Below are 20454 nucleotides of genomic sequence, written 5' to 3' on the forward strand. Positions count from 1 at the left end.
ATGGGTGCTCCTAGCCCAGATGGTTTTCCTGCCTTGTTTTACCAGTCTCATTGGGAAGTTGTAGGAGAGGATGTCACTAAAGCAGTCCTGGAAATCTTAAATGAAGGTGGTGAGATTGCTCCTATTAATAATACCTTCATTTTCTTAATACCAAAAATCAAAGATCCTCAAAAAGTTCTGGAATTTAGGCCTATCTCCCTCTGCAATGTCATCTACAAAGTGGTCTCAAAAGTTCTCTCCAACAGCCTGAAGGAGATCCTTCCTCTCATCATTGCCCCTACACAAAGTGTTTTTATTCCTGGGAGGATGATCCTTGATAATGTCATTGTAGCCTTTGAAACACTTCACTCTATGTCCACTAAAGGCAAAGGGCAGCAAGGTTACATGGCTATTAAGTTGGACATGAGCAAGGCCTATGATAGGGTGGAGTGGGAATTCTTGAAGAAGGTCATGGCAAAAATGGGTTTCAATAATAGATGGATAAGACTAGTTATGCAATGTGTCTCTACTGTATCCTACTCTATTCTTGTTAATGGAAATACTCAAGGCAGCTTTAGTCCTTCAAGAGGTATTAGACAGGGAGATCCCCTCTCTCCCTACTTGTTCATATTGGTTGTTGAGGTGTTAAGCAGTTTGTTGAACCATGCTGAAGCCTCCAAAGTGATTCACGGCTTTCCAATTTGCAGATGGAAACTTAGCATCAACCATTTATTTTTTACGAATGACAGTTTGCTCTTCTGTCGAGCAAATGCAAGGGAGTGGTCCTCTATCCATCTCCTGTTAAACCTTTATGAAGAAGCCTCTGGCCAGAAACTTAATAAAACAAAAACCTATATCTTCTTCAGCCTAAACACTAAGTCAGCAACTAAAGAATACATATTGAGCCTTGCAGGTACTAGATCTTCATCTTGTAATGGAAAGTATCTTGGATTACCGGCTCTCATAGGTAGATCCAAGAATGCTACCTTCAAGAGTATCATCGACAGAATCAAGTCAAGAGTAGGAAATTGGAAGAATAAGTTCCTTTCTCATGCAGACAAGGAAATACTCCTCAAGGCTGTGGTACAGGTCGTCCCTACTTTTTGCATGGGGGTCTTCAAACTGCCTAAATCCTTGTTAAGTGATATCAACAGAGTCATGCATCATTTCTGGTAGGGCCATCTACAAAATGAAAGAAAGTTGCACTGGGTGTCTTGGGGACAGATAGGAAGATCGAAAGCTACAGGAGGGCTGGGGTTTAGAGACCTTGAGAATTTTAACTTGGCTTTGTTGGCAAAGCAAGGGTGGAGACTTGTTCAATACCCTAACTCTCTAGCTACTCAAGTCCTTAAAGTGAAGTATCATCCACAACATGATTTCTTCCAAGCCAAGGTGGGAAACCGGCCATCTTTCATATGGAGAAGCTTCTGTGCTACAAAAGGGCTACTGGTAAATGGTCATAAAACCAGAATATGGAAGGACAGGTGGCTGCCTCAACCTACTACATACAAGATTCAATCTCTAGTACATATTCTTCAAGAAGATGAGAAAGTGGAAAGACTGATAAATAATGAGACTAAGCAGTGGGATAGAGGCTTGATTACAGATGCTTTTGATTCTGATACAGCTGTAATGATACTAAAAATTCTCATCAGTTCCTCGGGTATTGAAGATAAACTAATTTGGCTGGGCACCAAAGATGATTCATTCACTATCAAAAGTGCATATCATATGCAGAAAGAGTCCATCGAAATGCTTAGAGGACAGTCATCAAGAGGGACACAGAAACAGAGAAGCTGGTCTGAATGTTGGAAGATGCAGGTTCCTAATGTCACTAGACTTTCCTATGGCGTGCACACCTTGAGGCACTTCCCACCATGCTCAAGCTTTTCAAGAAAAAGATAGTGGATTCTCCTATGTGTCCCATCTGCTACAGAGAAGAGGAGACTACCACCCATGCTCTATGGAGTTGCAGTTCTGTCATGGATGTTTGGAGTCAAGGTCATATTTTTTTTCAAAAAAACACCCTGAGGGAAGTCAGCTTTAAAGAGCTGTATGAACATCTCACTATGTTGTGTTATAGGGAATTACTTGAATTGTTCTCAGTCATTGCTAGAAGCATATGGTTAAGAAGGAACAAACTTCTGTTTGAGGGGTCATTTTTGCACCCAAACCTGGTATTGAGATAGGCATCCCAGTCCCTAGAAGAGTTCAAGACAGCTCAAGCTAGCAAGGTGGTTACAACTTAAGTGGCCTCTATTCATCCCTCGGTGTGGATCCCTCCTCCAACAGCTTGGGTTAAAATAAACTGGGATGCTGCTATGAATGTGGCTCAAGGTAGAATTGGAATAGGTCTGGTGGCCCGAGACCATGAGGGTTCCATTTTGGCCACAAAGAAGCTCTCTGTCTCCAGCTTGGCTGAACCTGTATTGGTTAAAGCCTTAGGAGCTTTTCATGCGGCTTCCTTGGCAAAGGAATTGGATTTGAACTCGGTTGTCTTGGAAGGAGATGCACTCCAGATTGTGAATGGGGTCAACCACCATGTTGAAAGGTGGGATAGAGAGGATATGGTTTTGCTAGACACTAGGATGTTACTCTCTAGTTTGGTTCAGTGGAAAGTAGCTTTTGTTAGGAGAAGTGGTAACCAGTTTGCTCATGGTCTAGCTAAGGAATCCTTAGAACTAGCTGAGAACTCGGTTGAGTTGGTCGTTAGACCTCTTTGTAATCATGTTCCATCTTTCCCTTGAAGGTGTATGAAAGTATGATGTTTTCAAAAAAAAAAAAAAGTTCAAACTTAATGATCTCCCAATAGTGTTTGTAGAAGAACCCAGTAAAATCGTCAGGACCTAGAGCTTTTCTAGAAGGGATTTTTTTAATGGTGGCAAAAATTTCTTCATCCGACGGAATTTCACACAAGAAATTGTTGTCTTGGTTCGTGATCTTGTTAGGGAAAAGGTTATCAATGTCATCATTTAGTTCATGGTTTGTGGTTTTGTAAACATCGTTAAAGTGATCAATGTTGGTTGCTTGAATGACACTAGGATCACTAGACCAGTTGTTTGGGTCACTCAAGACCAGTTGTTTGGGCCAATCTTGAGTGAGTCAATGGTGTTTCTCCTTCTACGAATGGTGGTTGTGAGATGAAGGAATTTGGTGTTCAGGTCTGTTGTGGTCAGCCAGTATTGTCTTGATTTTTGCTTCCAAGGGATTTCTTCTCTTTTTAAGAGCTCATTCAGTTTAGCCTTAACATTTTCTTTCACCATTCTATTTTGAGGGTTTGGGTCATTTTCTTGAATGTTTGAAAGGATTACTACGGCCTCCTTTATTGAAGATTGGATGTGGCCAAAGTGATGTCTATTCCAGTCAGCCAGAACTTTTTAAACCAATTTCAATTTTTTTGTGAAGATGGAGCTGTGGGTGTCGTTTATGAAAGTGTTCCAAGCTTTTTTGATAACTATATGGCTAGTATGATCCCGTGACCAAAATTCCTCGAATTTAAAGGTTGATTTATGAAGATTGTTTTCCAAAGTATCCGAAAGAATATGAGCATGATCTGAGACATTTATGGGTAGATGTCTAATGGTTGCATTGAGAAATAAATCTAGCCGTTGGGTATTAACAATCCTCATATCCAGGATTTCTCTTATATGACCATTCCCACCTCTATTCTTACTCCGAGTGAATTTAGGCCCATGGTAACCTAAGTCAATCATCCCATTCCTATTCATGTATACTCTAAGGCCTCTTGTGTTAGAGGAGCAAGCAAAAGGTCTGCCACCATACTTTTCCTCTTGCTGAGAATTGAGTTAAAGTCACCAATATCTAGTTTAGGACCTCTAAAGTTGTCCACTATGTCATTTAACCGATCCCAAAATTTCTATTTTTTTTTCATTGTGAGCAGGGTAGTATATTAGATTAAGAAGCCACGAATTGTAAGTGGGAGCCGAGTACACAAACATAGAAATTTTATTACAATGCACAAAAACAGGTTCTACATCAAGTCCAGTTATCCACAAAGCCAAAAAAACAACCCATTTTCCACTTGGGGATGCATTTTGTGACGCCCCCAAATCCCCACGCACGAACACGGAAAAAATTGAGACATCCGGATGATGACATCACGGGTCATCATCCTATCGACGTGTGCCAAGTGTGTGAAAAAGCGACCAATTTGCACGAGAAATACGCAGCGAAAAGCAAGTCAATAACTAAGTACCAGAATTTTTCTTATTTTAATACAAAGCTATTCAAAACATATATAAATAAATATTACAAGAAAGAAATATAACTTTAAACTAAATACAAAACATAACATCAGCACCTCGACGGAGCCGCATCCTCGGGGTCAGCCTCCTCCTCCTCATCCTCGATCTCTGCACCAAAAATGGTGCCGCAGGTAAGTAAACTCCAAACACCACTAGATAAAAACATATAAAACTCAAACAATATGCATGAAATAAAACCAATGCACATGCGCCATCAAACATGATTTTTACACGCACGCCAAAAACCCATTTGGCCCACAAAAACATATCCTTAAAACCAAGCCTCGCCACTATCCCAGATAATGGCCCAAACCACCATTTTCTCAGAAAATGGATCAAAAACCTCAGAAACCAAGCATCGCCATTTTCCCAGAAAATGGCCCACATCCGAAAATCATAAAAACAATCCAGTTATGCATGCACCATGATCTCCCCTAGGGATCACCCGCATACCCTGGCTTTGTGCCACACCGCAGGTAACGACTACGCATGTGACACCTAAACGAGCGATGCCCAGACTCGCGCCTCGCGCGTACCTGGCCAGGCCATCCTCTAGTCCCCGCCACTCTAGGGACCACGGAGTCGACACGACAGCGTTATCGTATCGTGCGATCCGGTTGTCGCCCTGAGACGACCCAGGGGATGTCACTCAGTTTTATCCACTCCCGAGTGACCAGAGGAGCTCCATCGAGATAATAACTCATCCCGGCTTGGGCTCGTGTAACACACGCACCCAAAAACCATTTACGCCAAAAAACGGGATTTTCTCAAATAAATAAAATGCACATATACACAAAATGCAACTCATGCCTCATGGCTCAAATAAAATCAAGCAATCACAAACAACCAAAACCAAGCACTCCGTCCTCAATCTATCCGACCCCCGAACTCCTCGGACTCAGTCCGGAATCAACCAACCAGCAGCAATAATTTATTGTAAGGGCAAAATATATTTAAATCTAAAAGTAGAGTTTGAAAAATACTTACAGCGCTATACGGTATTTTTAGAAAGCTTGCGGCGTTGCAAACGGCGGAAGGAAAGCAACGTAACAGTGAAAATTCACTGTGGCCGTGGGTTGTAAAATACCCACTTTTGTACGGGGACAAACCAAGGCTTTGGATTGATAGGGAATGGTCTAAGGATGATTATAAAGCTAGTGGAAGTGAAGTTTGGCTGTGGGTGGCGGCAAAAACGGTGGTTGATGGCCGGATTTCTCAAAATGGAAAGCTAGCTCGTGGGAGCTGTTCTGGTGGCTATTAGAGGCCGGAAATGGGTGGGTTAGGACGGTAAGGAACCGGTGATGAAGTGGTGAAGAGGTGGTGGCTAGAGGTGGGGCGACGGCGGCGGATCGGGGCAAAATCCGTGGGGCTTGTTGGGCGTTTTCCGGCCAAACGGCTGGCCGGATGGGGCTGGGGTTCGGTGGGTTGGTGCGTCGGCAGGAGGGGGTTCGACCGGCGGGGGTGGTGTCGACCACGGTGGCCGGACGGCATTGGGTCGAGGCTGAGGTTGAAACCGGCATGGGAGAGGAGAGAGAGAGAGAGAGAGAGAGACGAACGGGGGGGTTACGTGCGGGAAGGAAAAAGAAGAAAAAGAAAGAAAAAAGAAAAAGAAAGAAAAGAGAAAAAGAGAAAAATGAAAAAGAGAAAAGAAAAGATGTAGGAAAGAAATGAGGTCCAATCCTCACTCCGGAAAATAAAACAAATCCGCCGAGAACGAGATTAAAAACCGTAAAACGAATAAATAAATAAAACACAATATCCAACGAATAAAAACTAATTTTAAAACGCAATAATTTAAAATAAATAAACCAACATATTAATTAAATTAAAAACAACCCTTCAGTGAAAATACAGGCAAAAGCGGGTCATCACATCCTCCCCCCCTTAAAAACAAATTTCGTCCTCGAAATTTGCAAGATCAACCACCAACTTAAAGCAAGTCACATAAAATCACATAAACCATCTGTGACCAAGATTAAGATCCGTACCTTCATTACTCAAACAAGTATGGGTACTGCTCCCTCATGTCCGCTACTCGCTCCCAAGAGAAGTCTTGAGCTAACGGATCTCCCCACGCCACCTTAACCAAAGGTATCGTCTTGGACCTCAACTGTTGCTCATTCCAATCTATGATCTGCGACGGAACAACCTCATAAGTGAGATCCGGTTGCAACTGAATACCCTCTGGGTCGACGAAGCGTGGCTCTTGTTGTCCAAAGCTCTTCTTCAGGGATGATACGTGGAAGACATCATGAATATCTCCAAAATACTCTGGCAAAGCAACTCTATAGGCGACGGACCCTACCTTCTCCAGAATCTGAAAAGGGCCGACATACCTCGGATCCAGTTTCCTCTTCTTACCAAAACGCTTAACACCTCTCATGGGAGAGACTTTGAGATAAACCCAATCACCAAATTCAAAAGATAACTCTCTCCTCCTGGTATCAGCGTAGCTTTTCTGGCGACTCTGAGCTGCCGCCATTTTATCTCTGATGATCCAGACTTGGCTTTGCATCTCTTGAATTATTTCGGGTCCAATAATCTTACTCTCCCCGACTTCATCCCAACACAAGGGCGATCTGCACTTCCTCCCATAAAGAGCTTCATAGGGAGCCATCTGAATGGTCGCATGGAAGCTATTATTATATGCAAAATCGATGAGCGGCAAAAGGTTTTCCCAACTCCCTTGAAATTCCATGACACATGCTCGCAACATGTCTTCAAGAGTCTGAATGGTGCGCTCTGATTGGCCGTCTGTCTGCGGGTGATATGCAGTACTGAACTTCAACTTAGTATCCAAAGCTGCCTGCAAACTCTTCCAGAACTGTGACGTAAACCTTGGGTCTTGATCTGATACTATACTCTTTGGTATGCCGTGCAGCCGCACTATTTCTTTCATGTACAAGCATGTCAACTTACCCAAGGAGTCGGTGTTATTAACAGGCAGGAAATGAGCACTCTTCGTTAACCAGTCAACAATCACCCAAACAGAATTTTTCCCACTAGGCGTTCTCGGCAAACCCACTACAAAGTCCATCGTGATGTCATCCCATTTCCACTCAGGAATAGGGAGGGGTTGGAGCATACCAGCGGGTCTTTGATGCTCGGCCTTCACTTGACGGCATGTGTGGCATTTCTCAACATATAAGGCAATATCCCTCTTCATTCCATCCCACCAATAATTTTTCTTCAAGTCCCGATACATCTTTGTACTGCTGGGATGAACTGAATAAGGGGCCACATGAGCTTCTGCCATGATCCACTCCTTGAATTCTGAATCCTTGGGGACCACTCTGCGATCTCGGAACCGAAGTATCCCATCTTTATCCATGCTATAATGCAACGGCCCTCGAGATTTTCTGACTCTTTTTCTGATATTCAGCAGCTTTGGATCCTTCCTTTGAAGAGTCTTCAATTCTTCAAAATCAGTTACCCGAATATCAAGAACTGAAGATAAAATCTCTTCTTGCTGCAAACTCTCAATAAGGAGCCTTCTCATCCCACAAAGCAACGAATTCAATTCCGATGGCTCGGCTTCATCTTCCAAGTGCGATTTTCGGCTCAAAGCATCAGCAACTATATTAGCCTTCCCTGGATGGTATTTGATCTCACACTGGTAGTCACTGATTAGCTCTAGCCATCGCCTCTGCCTCATGTTCAGATTTTTCTGGTAAAACAAATGCTTCAAGCTCTTGTGATCAGTGTATACCTCGCAAGCTTCCCCATACAAGAAGTGCCGCCAGATCTTGAGTGCAAAAACAATCGCAGCCAATTCTAAATCGTGCATCGGATAATTCTTCTCATGGTCCTTTAGCTGACGAGATGCATAGGCAACAACCTGTCCTTCCTGCATAAGGACACAACCCAAACCAAACTTAGATAAATCACTGAAGACTACGGATGGCTTATGCAGTTCTGGAAGCGCTAACACTAGTGCCGTCGTCAACCTGTTCTTTAATTCTTGGAAGCTTCTCTCACACTTATCTGACCAAACAAATTCTGTCTTCTTCCGAGTCAAAGCTGTGAGAGGTCCGGATAGGCGAGCAAATCCCTCCACAAATCTTCGGTAATATCAGGCAAGTCCCAAGAAACTTCGGATCTCGCGCACTGTAGTCGGGCGCTGCCATGAGAAAATGACTTCTACCTTACTAGGATCAACAGCCACTCCGTCTCGGGAAATCACATGCCCAAGAAATTTAACTTCCTCCAACCAGAATTCACACTTGCTGAGCTTGGCGTACAACTGGTGTTCTCTCAATTTCCCAAGTACCAGACGAAGATGATACACATGCTCTTCAACATCTCGGGAATAAATCAGAATATCATCAATGAACACTACCACAAAGGAATCCAGGTAAGGTCGAAATACTCAATTCATTAAATCCATGAAAGCAGCAGGGGCATTAGCTAACCCAAACGGCATCACCTTAAATTCATAATGCCCATACCTCGACCTGAAAGCAGTTTTAGGCACATCCTTGTCTCTGATCCTCAGCTGGTAGTATCTCGACCTCAGATCAATTTTAGAGAACACAGCTGCTCCTTGAAGCTGATCAAATAAATCGTCGATCCGTGGGAGAGGGTATTTATTTTTGATGGTCACCTTATTCAATTCCCGATAATCAATGCACATACGGAGGGTTCCATCTTTCTTTTTAACAAACAAAACTGGCACACCCCACGACGACGTACTAGGTTGAATAAATCCCTTATCTACCAGCTCTTGCAACTGAGTCTTCAGCTCTTTTAATTCAGCCGGTGCCATGCGATAAGGAGTTTTATGCACAGGAGCCGCTCCAGGTTCCAAGTCTATAACAAACTCCATTTCCCGAACAGGGGGTAGTCCGGGCAAGTCATCCACAAACATATCGAAGAATTCTTCCACAACTGGAATGTCTACCAAAGACTTCTTCTCAGACGGCGTGGACACCATCTGAACTAAGAATGCATCCGCTCCCCATGCAATCTCTCTTCTTGCTTGAATTGCCGATATAATTATCGGCTTTTCTTTCAATTTACTCCCCGTAAATTCCAGATAATCACCATCTGGAAGCTGAAAGCTAATTATCCGACTTCTACAATTAATACTCGCAGAGTATCGGTATAGCCAATCCATCCCAAGGATGATATCAAAACCCAACAGCTTAAACACCACCAAATCAGCATCCAAGAACCTTCCATCAAAATTTAACAGGCATCCCAAAGCAACTTTGGAACACCACATCATTTCACCATCGGGTAGAGCCACTACCATAGATTTCGGCAACGGTTCCGTGACCAAATTACACACCTGTGCAAAAGTGGAAGATACAAACGACTGTGACGCATCGGAATCAAACAAAGTGCAAGCATAAAACTCATATAAACGGACTCTTCCTGAACCAAACACATTAACCCATGAAATCCAAAAAAAGCAAAGGAGAAACCAAATACACCAAAAATTAAATCCATCTTAAAATTAAATTAACCCATACCTGTAATTACTCCAGCATCATGGGTCGTTGGCGTCTCATCATCCACATCTCTGTGTGTGACAGCATAAACCCGGGCTTGCACTGCTTGCCTTAGATTTGTTCTTCCACCGCGTCTACCTCCACGACTTCCTTGAGCTATTCTTGGACATTCTCGGGTAAAGTGACCCTGTTGGCCACAATTATAACATCGAGCCCCACCAGAAGGGCACTCACCCACATGGGCTCTATTACAAACTCTGCAAACAGGCACACGTCCTCCCATGCGAACACCTGAGGATGCTTGCGGTCGAGTTCCAGTCCGCTGAACAAATTTCTGAGGCGAACCCGAGCTGCTTCCTTCACCAGAAAAACTCCGGCTCTTATGACCCAGAGGGGAGCCCATACTCAGATTATTCTCTCGCTCCACAAGGGTGGCCACATCCACTAAGTCCTGAAAAATGGATATCCGATGGCTGACCACCATATGGCGTATATCAGGGCGTAGTCCCTCCTGAAAATGCTCAGCTCGCATCTCCTCTGTGGCAATAAGGTGGGGAGCAAATCGCCCAAGTTCTATAAACCTTCGGGCGTACTGTTCCACTGTCATGCCTCCTTGGACCAAATTTGAGAACTCTCTTGCCTTTTGCTTCCTTACCGATGTGGGAAAGAAGCGGTCGTTAAATTCTTTCTTGAAGCGCTGCCAGGTTACAGCGGCGAATGAACCCAACTCTGCTTCTAGCATCACCCTCTTGGTATACCACCAATCAAAAGCAGTGCCTTGCAACAGATAGCTGGCGTAGAGTACCTGTTGCGCCTCGGTGCAACCACACACCTCAAAAGTTCTTTCTAGGTCTTTGATCCACTTTCCAGCTTGAAGCAGATCCTCTTCTCCAGTGAAGTGTGGGGTCCTATGCGCCAGAAAGTGCTCATAGGTGCATCCGGCTTGCACCATACTACTAGATCCTCCTGGGTAAAGCCAAGGCCCTCCCTGATATGGCCAAGGACCTCCTGGTTGCGGCCAAAGTCCTTCTTGTTGCGGACAAGGCCCTCCTTATGGCGGCCAGGGACCCCCTTGTTGTGGCCAAGGTCCCCCTGGTTGTGGCCAAGGCCCTGTCTACTGTGGCCTAAAATTTTGCTGCATAAACTCCGTCATCTGCCGTATGGCTTGGGCTATGGAGTCATCTCTTGACGTATTGTCCTGTGGCTCCTGAGTAGATTTCTTTGGCTTCCCCATTTTCCGGCCATCACAACCTTTGACCCCCTTCAAGAAAACAAAAACAAATAAAACCTACAACAAACAAAAACAAAACCAAAGACCAACACCACATCACACAAAACAAAAAAACCAGCTTGCAAAAACATAACTAAATAAATAAAAACAAACAAACAAGTTCAAACAAATTAAACAAATAAAACCAATCAATTAACAACTTTACTTAACATAATTTTTTTTTAAAACACAACCTTAAAACATTCTGGTACTACCTACGGGACATGTGGTTTTTACCCAGAGCGAAACCGCTCTGATACCACCTGCGACGCCCCCAAATCCCCACGCACGAACATGGGAAAAATCGAGACGTCCGGATGATGATATCACGGGTCATCATCCTATCGACGTGTGCCAAGTGTGTGAAAAAGCGACGAATGTGCACGAGAAATAAGCTGCGAAAAGCAAGTCAATAACTAAGTACCAGAATTTTTCTTGTTTTAATACAAAGCTCTTCAAAACATACATAAATAAATATTACAAGACACAAATATAACTTTAAACTAAATACAAAACATAACATCAGCACCCCGGCGGAGCCGCATCCTCGGGCTCAGCCTCCTCCTCATCATCCTCGATCTCTGCACCAAAATCTACGGTACCAAAAATGGTGCCGCAGGTAAGTAAACTCCAAACACCACTAGATAAAAACATATAAAACTCAAACAATATGCATGAAATAAAAACCAATGCACATGCGCCATAAAACATGATTTTTACACGCACGCCAAAAATCCCTTTGGCCCACAAAAACATATCTTTAAAATCAAGCATCGCCATTATCCCAGATAATGGCCCAAACCACCATTTTCTTAGAAAATGGATCGAAAACCTCGGAAACCAAGCATCGCCATTTTCCCAGAAAATGGCCCACATCCGAAAACCATAAAAACAATCCGGTTATGCATGCACCATGATCTCCCCTAGGGATCACCCGCATACCCTGGCTTTGTGCCACACCGCAGGTAACGACTACGCATGTGATACCTAAACGAGCGATGCCCAGACTCGCGCCTCGCGCGTACCTGGCCAGGCCATCCTCTAGTCCCCACCACTCTAGGGACCACGGAGTTGACACGACAGCGTTACCGTATCGTGCGATTCGGTCGTCGCAGGGGATGTCACTCAGTTTTATCCACTCTCGAGTGACCAGAGGAGCTCCATCGAGATAATAACCCATCCCGGCTTGGGCTCGTGTAGCACACGCACCCAAAAACCATTTACGCCAAAAAACGGGATTTTCTCAAATAAATAAAATGCACATATACACAAAATGCAACTCACGTCTCATGGCTCAAATAAAATCAAGCAATCACAAACAACCAAAACCAAGCACTCCGTCCTCAATCCATCCGACCCCCGAACTCCTCGGACTCAGTCCTGAATCAACCAACCAGCAGCAATAATTTATTGTAAGGGCAAAATATATTTAAATCTAAAAGTAGAGTTTGGAAAATACTTATAGCGCTATACGTATTTTTAGAAAGCTTCCAACGTTGCAAACGGCGGAAGGAAAGCAACGTAACAGTGAAAATTCACTGTGGCCGTGGGTTGTAAAATACCCACTTTTGAACGGGGACAAACCAAGGCTTGGGATTGATAGGGAATGGTCTAAGGATGATTATGAAGCTAGTGGAAGTGAAGTTTGGCCGTGGGTGGCAGCGAAAACGGTGGTTGATGGCCGGATTTTCCAAAATGGAAAGCTAGCTCGTGGGAGCTGTTCTGGTGGCTATTAGAGGCCGGAAATGGGTGGGTTAGGACGGCAAGGAACCGGTGATGAAGTGGTGAAGAGGTGGTGGCCGGAGGTGGAGCGACGGTGGTTGATAGGGGCAAAATCCGTGGGGCTTGTTGGGCGTTTTCCGGCCAAACGGCTGGCTGGATGGGGCTGGGGTTCGGTGGGGTGGTGCGCCGGCAGGAGGGGGTTCGACTGGTGGGGGTGGTGTTGACCACGGTTGCCGGACGGCAGTGGGTCGAGGCTGAGGTTGAAACCGGCGTGGGAGAGGAGAGAGAGAGAGACGAATGGGGGGGTTACGCGCGGGAAGGAAAAAGAAGAGGAAGAAGAAAAATAAAAAGAAAGAAAAAAGAAAAAGAAAGAAAAGAGAAAAAGAGAAAAAGGAAAAAGGGAAAAGAAAAGATGTAGGAAAGAAATGAGGTCTAATCCTCACTCTGGAAAACAAAACAAATCCGCCGAGAACGAGATTAAAAACCGTAAAACGAATAAATAAATAAAACACAACATCCAACAAATAAAAATCAATTTTAAAACGCAATAATTTAAAATAAATAAACCAATATATTAATTAAATTAAAAACAACCATTCAGTGAAAATACACGCAAAAGCGGGTCATCACACATTTACATACATATTATAACATAGTCTATTTACAATAGAAGAAATATTCACAGTGCTCAAAATAGTCTCTGATAAGAAGACCAAATCAGGTTTGTAGGACCTAATTGCTACTCTAAGGTTCCGAATTGCATGGGTTCGGGCAAGACCCCGGCAATTCCATGCTAATATTTTCATTTCTAGCTTTGTGGCAGCCTAGGCCCTGCCACTTCAGCCACATCAGCTATTGTGAATGAATTGAAGAGTTGAGTGTTGGATTCATTACCAGAGAGAGTTGCATTTATCAGATATGGGGAAAACCTTGACTTTTTAGAGTTCTTGCTGGGTTGTTCATACCTTTTCTATTTCAGTTCCGCTACGTACAGGAAAGTTGGCGCAGGGACTGCGCACACCTGCCACGTGTTATTAAAAATAAAAAATGAAAAATAAAGTCAACAGACTCAACACAAATGAAAGACTCAACCCATTTTCACAACCCATTTCCGACACCCTTGACATTCATCTAGCTCCCTCATTCACATGCATCGTTTCTTCGTCTCTAAAAGATTTTTGCAACCCATTTCCTGGTTTTGATTTGCTTCTTTACGACCTTGTGGTTTTAACCTGCAGAAAACATTTCTCTAAGCAAAAGTAACGTAAACCCATTACACCTAGAAAGCAATCGATTATATAATCCACCATGCAAAAAGACTTGTCTAGTATCTTCTACAGACTAAAATCCTCTGCAATTAACCAAAAGGCAAAAAAAAAAAAAAATACTTTTAATGGATGAATGTTTATAAAATCAAAATACAGTCATTCAATTGAATGTAAGAGCAAAAGATAAAAAATTTACATAAAGAAAGAATTTGGAAAGCTGGATCAAATTTAAATTTGACAAAAGGGAGAAAAAAGAGAAGTTTAAAAGTTAAGGTGAGCTTCATAAACCACTCAATAGAGAGGGGTGAAGAAAGGGGTGCTCTGTTTTTTTAGCAGAGAGGGGGAGGGAGGGAAGGAGATGAAAAAAAATTGGTTTTTACACTGCATCAGATATGGAGGGAGGGAGATGGCTGTTCTGTTCGTCGTTCCTTCGCAACCCATTTTCGACCCCATTCGTATTCATCTCCCTCATTCACGTTCGTCATTCCTTCATCTCCAAAACACTAATTTTTGCAACCACCACATCAGAGATGGAGGGAGGGAGATGAAAAATATTGATTTTGCACTGCATCAAAGAAGGAGGGACGAAGATGAAACGCACCGCATCATTTTCCATGTGTATCCGTTCCTGCAAAATTCCTACCCCAATTCTCCTGCATCCATCATTTTTCTTTCTGTTTATTGGATTTGAAGAGACTTGCTATCAGTATGTTTTCTTCATTTGCCGGGTCCTTCCCTTCTTGGTTCATTTTCCCTCTAAAAGCCTTGTGAATCATCTCCGATCCAGACCCAGGTGCAGCTAAGAATGCTGTATGGTTTTCTGGTGTTGGATTTCGGTTGAGGTAAGGGGTATTAGCAGAGGGGAATTCTCGGTTTAGGGCTGGGTGGAAGGGATAAGTACTTAGATGTGGGCTTGTTGAATGCTGAATGGACATTGGGTTTTGAGGATTCTCAAAGTGGGCTAGGTTTTCATTTATTGATGGGTTTGCCTGATTAGGCCTTAGGGCCAATATTAATTTGCTGGATGGGCTGACCAGTATTGAGTGTGGGTGATTTTTTAGGCTTAAGTTTGTTGGTTTTGAAGGTTTTCAAATTGGGCTAAGATTTGATTAAAAAGGCTTTGATCCCCAGGCCCCTTACCAATTTTTTGGTCACTTTGATCTTTTGATTATGACAGTTGGACACTGTAGGGTGATAAGATGGAATTAAAAGGATGTGGGCTAGCTTTAAAGGCTTGAGGCTTGATTACTACCGTCAGATTTGGTTTATTTGAATGGGTGGTCGAGATTAGAGAATTAATCTGGATATTTCCTTCCTTAGCCGAATAATTGAAATGACCAGAATCAATTTTCTTAAATACCTCTTACTGTTTTGTCTCCTTTGTTGGTGTGCCTCCACGTGTCCCTGTGAACACGTCTCCCATCTTCATGCTCATTCAGCTTCGCAGGCCAATTTTCACTAGTTCATTGATCCTATTCATTCAAAGTTCTTCATTATTTTCAAGAGATTCCTTTGCAAAAGTTTCTTTGGATCATTCCATTCACTTCTGTTGGATGTACTTTTTCTTTTCCTTTCACACGATCATCTGGGAAAAAATTCCTTGTTTTGTTTACCTGATGAGAAGTTCCAACTAGGATGATTTCGATTGGGAAGTTCTCCTGTGGATACTGCATATTGTCCATGCCATTGTTATGCCTGGTGACTTGACTTTCCGCTCTCAACCAAGGGCCTTAGTTTGTTACCTCAGTTTGATCCTGCAAGAGGGGACAGACTTGCTGGATATGTCTAAGACAGCTGCAGCAGTAGCAGAAATTCAAGGATCTTTCATATTTGAAGCTGATACAAGTAGTTGGTCTTCTAGGCTTGATAAGTGGAAACCCCCCTGGTAGTGGCTTTTCCACATTTATCTCTACTTGAACATGCATGTATCCTTCCAAGAGTATTCCGGGATGCTATGCTCTTTCTACTTGAATGAATCTCCCAAGCTTCATCACTATTTTCTTTGCATTTTGGTTTGTCATAAAGTCTAAAGGCAATCCATGAATCGGAACCCAGAAAACTGATTTCTTTAGATCTACTTCTTGCAGGCTTGCTGCCAGGGCCAGTCGCTAACGAGTATGTGGAATCCTTTTATATTCCATGGTCTTTGATCCATGACTCTGACTTTTTCCTGTTGTGTTTTGAAAGTGAATAAGAAAGTGTTCACGTCAAAATCTTCAATGTTGAGCCCCTTAGCAAAACTCCAAGCCATTTTAATCATTGCATGCAGAGCATTTTTGTTCAAAGGCCTGGATGATATAACTCTTCCTATAAGGACATGGGTTGACAGTTTTGTAGCAATATCTGTTTATGGCTGCAAGTCGAGGTCATTCCAGGATGAAATCTGGTTTTGAGTTTCTATTGGTTCCATAGGTTGAGATGTTGACAAAGTGTTTTTCGTGGGAAGTCAAAGAAGGGGGGATGCTAGTTGTTGGGAATGGTAGGTAGAGGGAGATAGTTTCCTGAAGGTTTTAATAAGTTATTGGGTTGGGTTGGGATGGACTGGGCTGTTTGACGGCATTCATGGCTTGACCTAGTTAGGGTGGATTTAAACTTAAAATTTAAAATGCGACCAATTTAAAATTTAAAATTGATTCGATCTCGATTTTTCAATTTTTCAGTATTAAATGAGACCGATTCATATATATATATATAATATTAGTTATACTAATATATATTATTAATTAAATTAGATAAAATATTATATATATAATTTTTATATATAATTATATGTGAAATAAATTTATATTATAATTTATATCATAAAATTTTAATGAATATTTGTTTTATCATATATTATTAATATAAAATATAGACATTAATTATAATTTACGGCATAATGAATTCTCAATATATTCTTTCTCTTAAATACACAATACATTAGTAATAGTAATATTCATTAGTATATTAATTACATGTCATTTAATTAATTAGTATATTAGTATATTAATATATTAATTACATTTTATAGCATGATACTAATACTATTAGTAATCCACTTTAAGTTTATATATAAATAATTATATAAATCATTCTTTTAATGCTTGTCTTTGTGGTGGGACTTTTAGAAACTAAGACGGGAATTGTTGATTTTTGAAAACTTTTTTTTCCCTTACTGAATATAAAAGATTTGAAATTTTTTCTTTCCCTTACTAAGTATAAAAGATTTTACAGCTAAAAGCTAAAAACTTGTATTAACAAATCTAAGAGAATGTTTTGCGGCCTGAAAATCATTTATCTAAAAATACAAGTCCTTTTACAAAATGGATTTCAAATATTACAAAAGGAAAGGGGTCTAGGCTTCCGTCACTTTTTCTCTGGGCCATCTATGTCTTGACATTTCATCCTCATTTCAATTTTGAGTGAGGCACACATAAAAACAAAATGAGTCAAATACTTAATAAATACTACTTCATGTCGTAAACATATAAGAACATACGTTTTTATTCATGCATTCTCACTCACATTTCTTTCAATCCGTTCATGTGCATGTCAGATGGTAACCTACATCTATTTGTAACCTCGTGTCATTTAATTTTCATTTAAAAGTACACTAAACATGAACTTGCAAGATAAAACTAATCCTCACTCTTAATCCATCTTCTTCCATATGACCTTAACCTCTTTTTGGTTCTTGACTTAGACTTCCTCCATTTAGACTAGTCATTGATCCCATTAACCTCCATCATCTATTTACTTGCAGACTCCTTCATGACGTCTCTAAGTGTACAAACTTACACTTCTAGGTATTCATAACATCCATTCATTTCACTTTATACGTGTCATTGTCAAATCCTTAAAGTATAACCCTTGTTATAAATCTTTGGCCTAGACTGTTAATTTAGAAATCCCAACTCCATTTCTTTGACTAACAAAGTGAGCTTCCATGCTTCACTTCAAAACTCTTACCATTATTTATGAACCTACAACTTGACCTCATTTCACCATACAATCCAACTGTAGTCACAATACCAGTTTTTAAATAAAATCATTCACCCATACATAATCCAATCCAACACCAATCCTAAGTTGCAATTCATTTCCTCACTTCTAAATGCATAACACAACCAACCCAAACATGCATCTACCATTCACCCAACATAACAAGTGTCATACCCTTTTATCACCTAAAATCAACATATAATTCAATTAAATACCCACTTGTCCTTACAAATGCCATCCATACGTAATACACTAAAGGTACGTACTCTCCCAAATACACATCATCATTTCCCTTGCAATCCAAACTAATACACCTAATATATGAAATCTGTCTATACCATTTATACACCTATACAACACATCCACATGGCTTCATAACCTCAATCATGGCCTCCCTTGATCCATAAAGTACAACACCACAACACAATCATACACATAATCCTGTCACTTCACATAATTCACAACTTTATATTAATTCCCCACACTTCACACTACGCACAACTTTAGTACACTTACATCACTCATTACATAATAGCCCATCACTTTGAACTACATACAGTGACAACACAACTTTACAAATTACTGATGGCTTGCAAAATTTCATATTGCAGATTTTACAAGTTCGCTCGAGCGGAGGCTTTTGGCCGCTCGAGCGAATTCAGGCAGATTCAAACGCTCGACTGCCGCTCGACAGGGAGCTCGAGCGGGTTGCTGAAAAACGAAGATCGCTCGAGCGGAGACATTTGCCGCTCGAGCGAATTCAGGCAGAGTCGAACGCTCGATGTGCGCTCGATAGGATGCTCGAGCGAAATCAGGCAGAGTCGAACGCTCGACGCGCGCTCGACACCCCGCTCGAGCGAACATCGTATTTTGACAGATTTTAGGTTTTCCGCCGTGGGACCATATAAAAGGCCATTCTTCACTCTAGAGCCGCGGTTTTTGACTGGAGAACACTCTTTGGGAGAGAAAAACATAGCTAGAGGGATTCAAATCATTTGTTTTGGAGACGGAATTCCAATTTATTGCACGTACGTTGGATTCTTACACGAGCACGGACGGGAGAAAGGCGTTGAATCGTTCCCTTGAGCTTTTGACGACCAGTTGAGGCTGCAAGGAGGATTTTTCAGTGTTTATTTTCTTCTTCCCATCTTCTCAGAACAATTATGGTGAATTCGTTTATGTTGAATTCCAATTCTAGCATGAGCTAAATTTTCTTCTTTCTAGGAAAACGATGTAACCTAATTCCGAACTATGCTTGTTTGTCCATGCTAATTTAATGCAAATTCTCTCTTTGTTTATCTGATTTATTCTGAGTTTAATGCTTCTAATTAACTGGCCATTGATTAGATGATTATTAATCTTGTGATTTGCTATCGAAAGAGGGAATCATAGGGTAGATCTTGGATATTTCAGCATAGGTAAGTATAGAGCTCGAAAGACTTGTATGAACCTATGTAGTAATTAAATCATTGGTCTTATTGCGTTCTTGATTATTTAATTTGCATATTCTTGTGTGAATTGATAAACTAGAACCACTTCCAATTGACTATCGAAAGAGGCTTTTGGATGAATTAGAGATTTGCTAATAGACAAAAGAGGTTTAAGTTAAATTAGCTGGATGAGAAAAGCATAGTGAAGGATTATGGTGAAATCGGTTTCCTAGAAGTTTTCTTCCCTATTGAATTTGATCTTCAAACATCAGTTTTATATTCTAGCTTATTTCTCTTTGAGTTGATCTAGTTTTATTTGCTACTACAAAAACCTTAGCGATTCCTCTAGATAAAATTGAGATTAGCATAATTTTGGTATTTGGCAAGAGTAAGGTACCAATCCCTAAGGACGATACTCTTCTTATTACTTTACTATAAAACTACGATACTGTGCACTTGCAGTTTTGCACCGGTCAAGTTTTTGGCGCCGTTGCCGGGGATTGGTTTATTCTTATTCTTTTTGTCAATATCGATACAAAGTAATCTTGGTTTTAATTTAGAATTTTGTTTTAATTTGTTCTACAGGTGTGTTTTTGACATTGGATGCGCCGTACTAGATCTCGTGACATTATTCCTGTTGATCCGGAGATTGAAAGAACTCTTAGATCACTAAGAAGAAATAAGATACTAGTCATGGCTGAAGAAGATCGTGAGGTACTACCACGCACCTTGAAGGACTATGTACGGCCAGTTGTGAATGGAAATTACTCGAGCATAATGCGCCAGCCAATCAATGCCAACAACTTTGAGCTCAAACCAGCTTTGATTAGCATGGTGCAGCAGGCTCAATTCAGTGGATCACCACTTGATGATCCCAATATTCACCTGGCTATGTTCTTGGAGATTTGTGATACTGTGAAGATTAATGGTGTTACTGAAGACACCATTAGACTGAGATTGTTTCCCTTCTCTTTGAGGGACAAGGCTAGAGGTTGGCTACAATCCCTACAACCGGGAAGCATCGTTAGTTGGCAGGACATGGCTGAGAGGTTTCTTGCTAAATTCTTTCCTCCTGCCAAAACAGCC

General features: G+C 41.5%; 1 protein-coding gene across 1 annotated transcript; it reads left to right on the plus strand.

The window, feature by feature from the left end:
• Nucleotides 1–2168, plus strand: LOC122306276. Its single transcript, XM_043118710.1, has 5 exons — nt 1–379; nt 548–1062; nt 1156–1800; nt 1916–1980; nt 2063–2168. The coding sequence occupies exons 1-5, from the start codon at nt 1–3 to the stop codon at nt 2166–2168; spliced, it is 1710 nt and encodes a 569-aa protein (XP_042974644.1).
• The last annotated feature ends 18286 nt before the right edge of the window (nt 2169–20454 follow it).

This window comes from Carya illinoinensis, chromosome 4 (genome assembly GCF_018687715.1).
Source record: "Carya illinoinensis cultivar Pawnee chromosome 4, C.illinoinensisPawnee_v1, whole genome shotgun sequence".
Classification (NCBI taxonomy): domain Eukaryota; kingdom Viridiplantae; phylum Streptophyta; class Magnoliopsida; order Fagales; family Juglandaceae; genus Carya; species Carya illinoinensis.

What these genes read in the sequence shown, in the direction of transcription:
- LOC122306276 (XM_043118710.1), top strand. Translation starts at nt 1, where the DNA reads ATGGGTGCTCCTAGCCCAGATGGTTTTCCTGCCTTGTTTTACCAGTCT. An exon ending in CTGAATGTTGGAAGATGCAG is followed by an intron (nt 1,801 to 1,915) that starts GTTCCTAATGTC and finishes CATCTGCTACAG; the next exon opens with AGAAGAGGAGACTACCACCC. An exon ending in CATGGATGTTTGGAGTCAAG is followed by an intron (nt 1,981 to 2,062) that starts GTCATATTTTTT and finishes GTTGTGTTATAG; the next exon opens with GGAATTACTTGAATTGTTCT.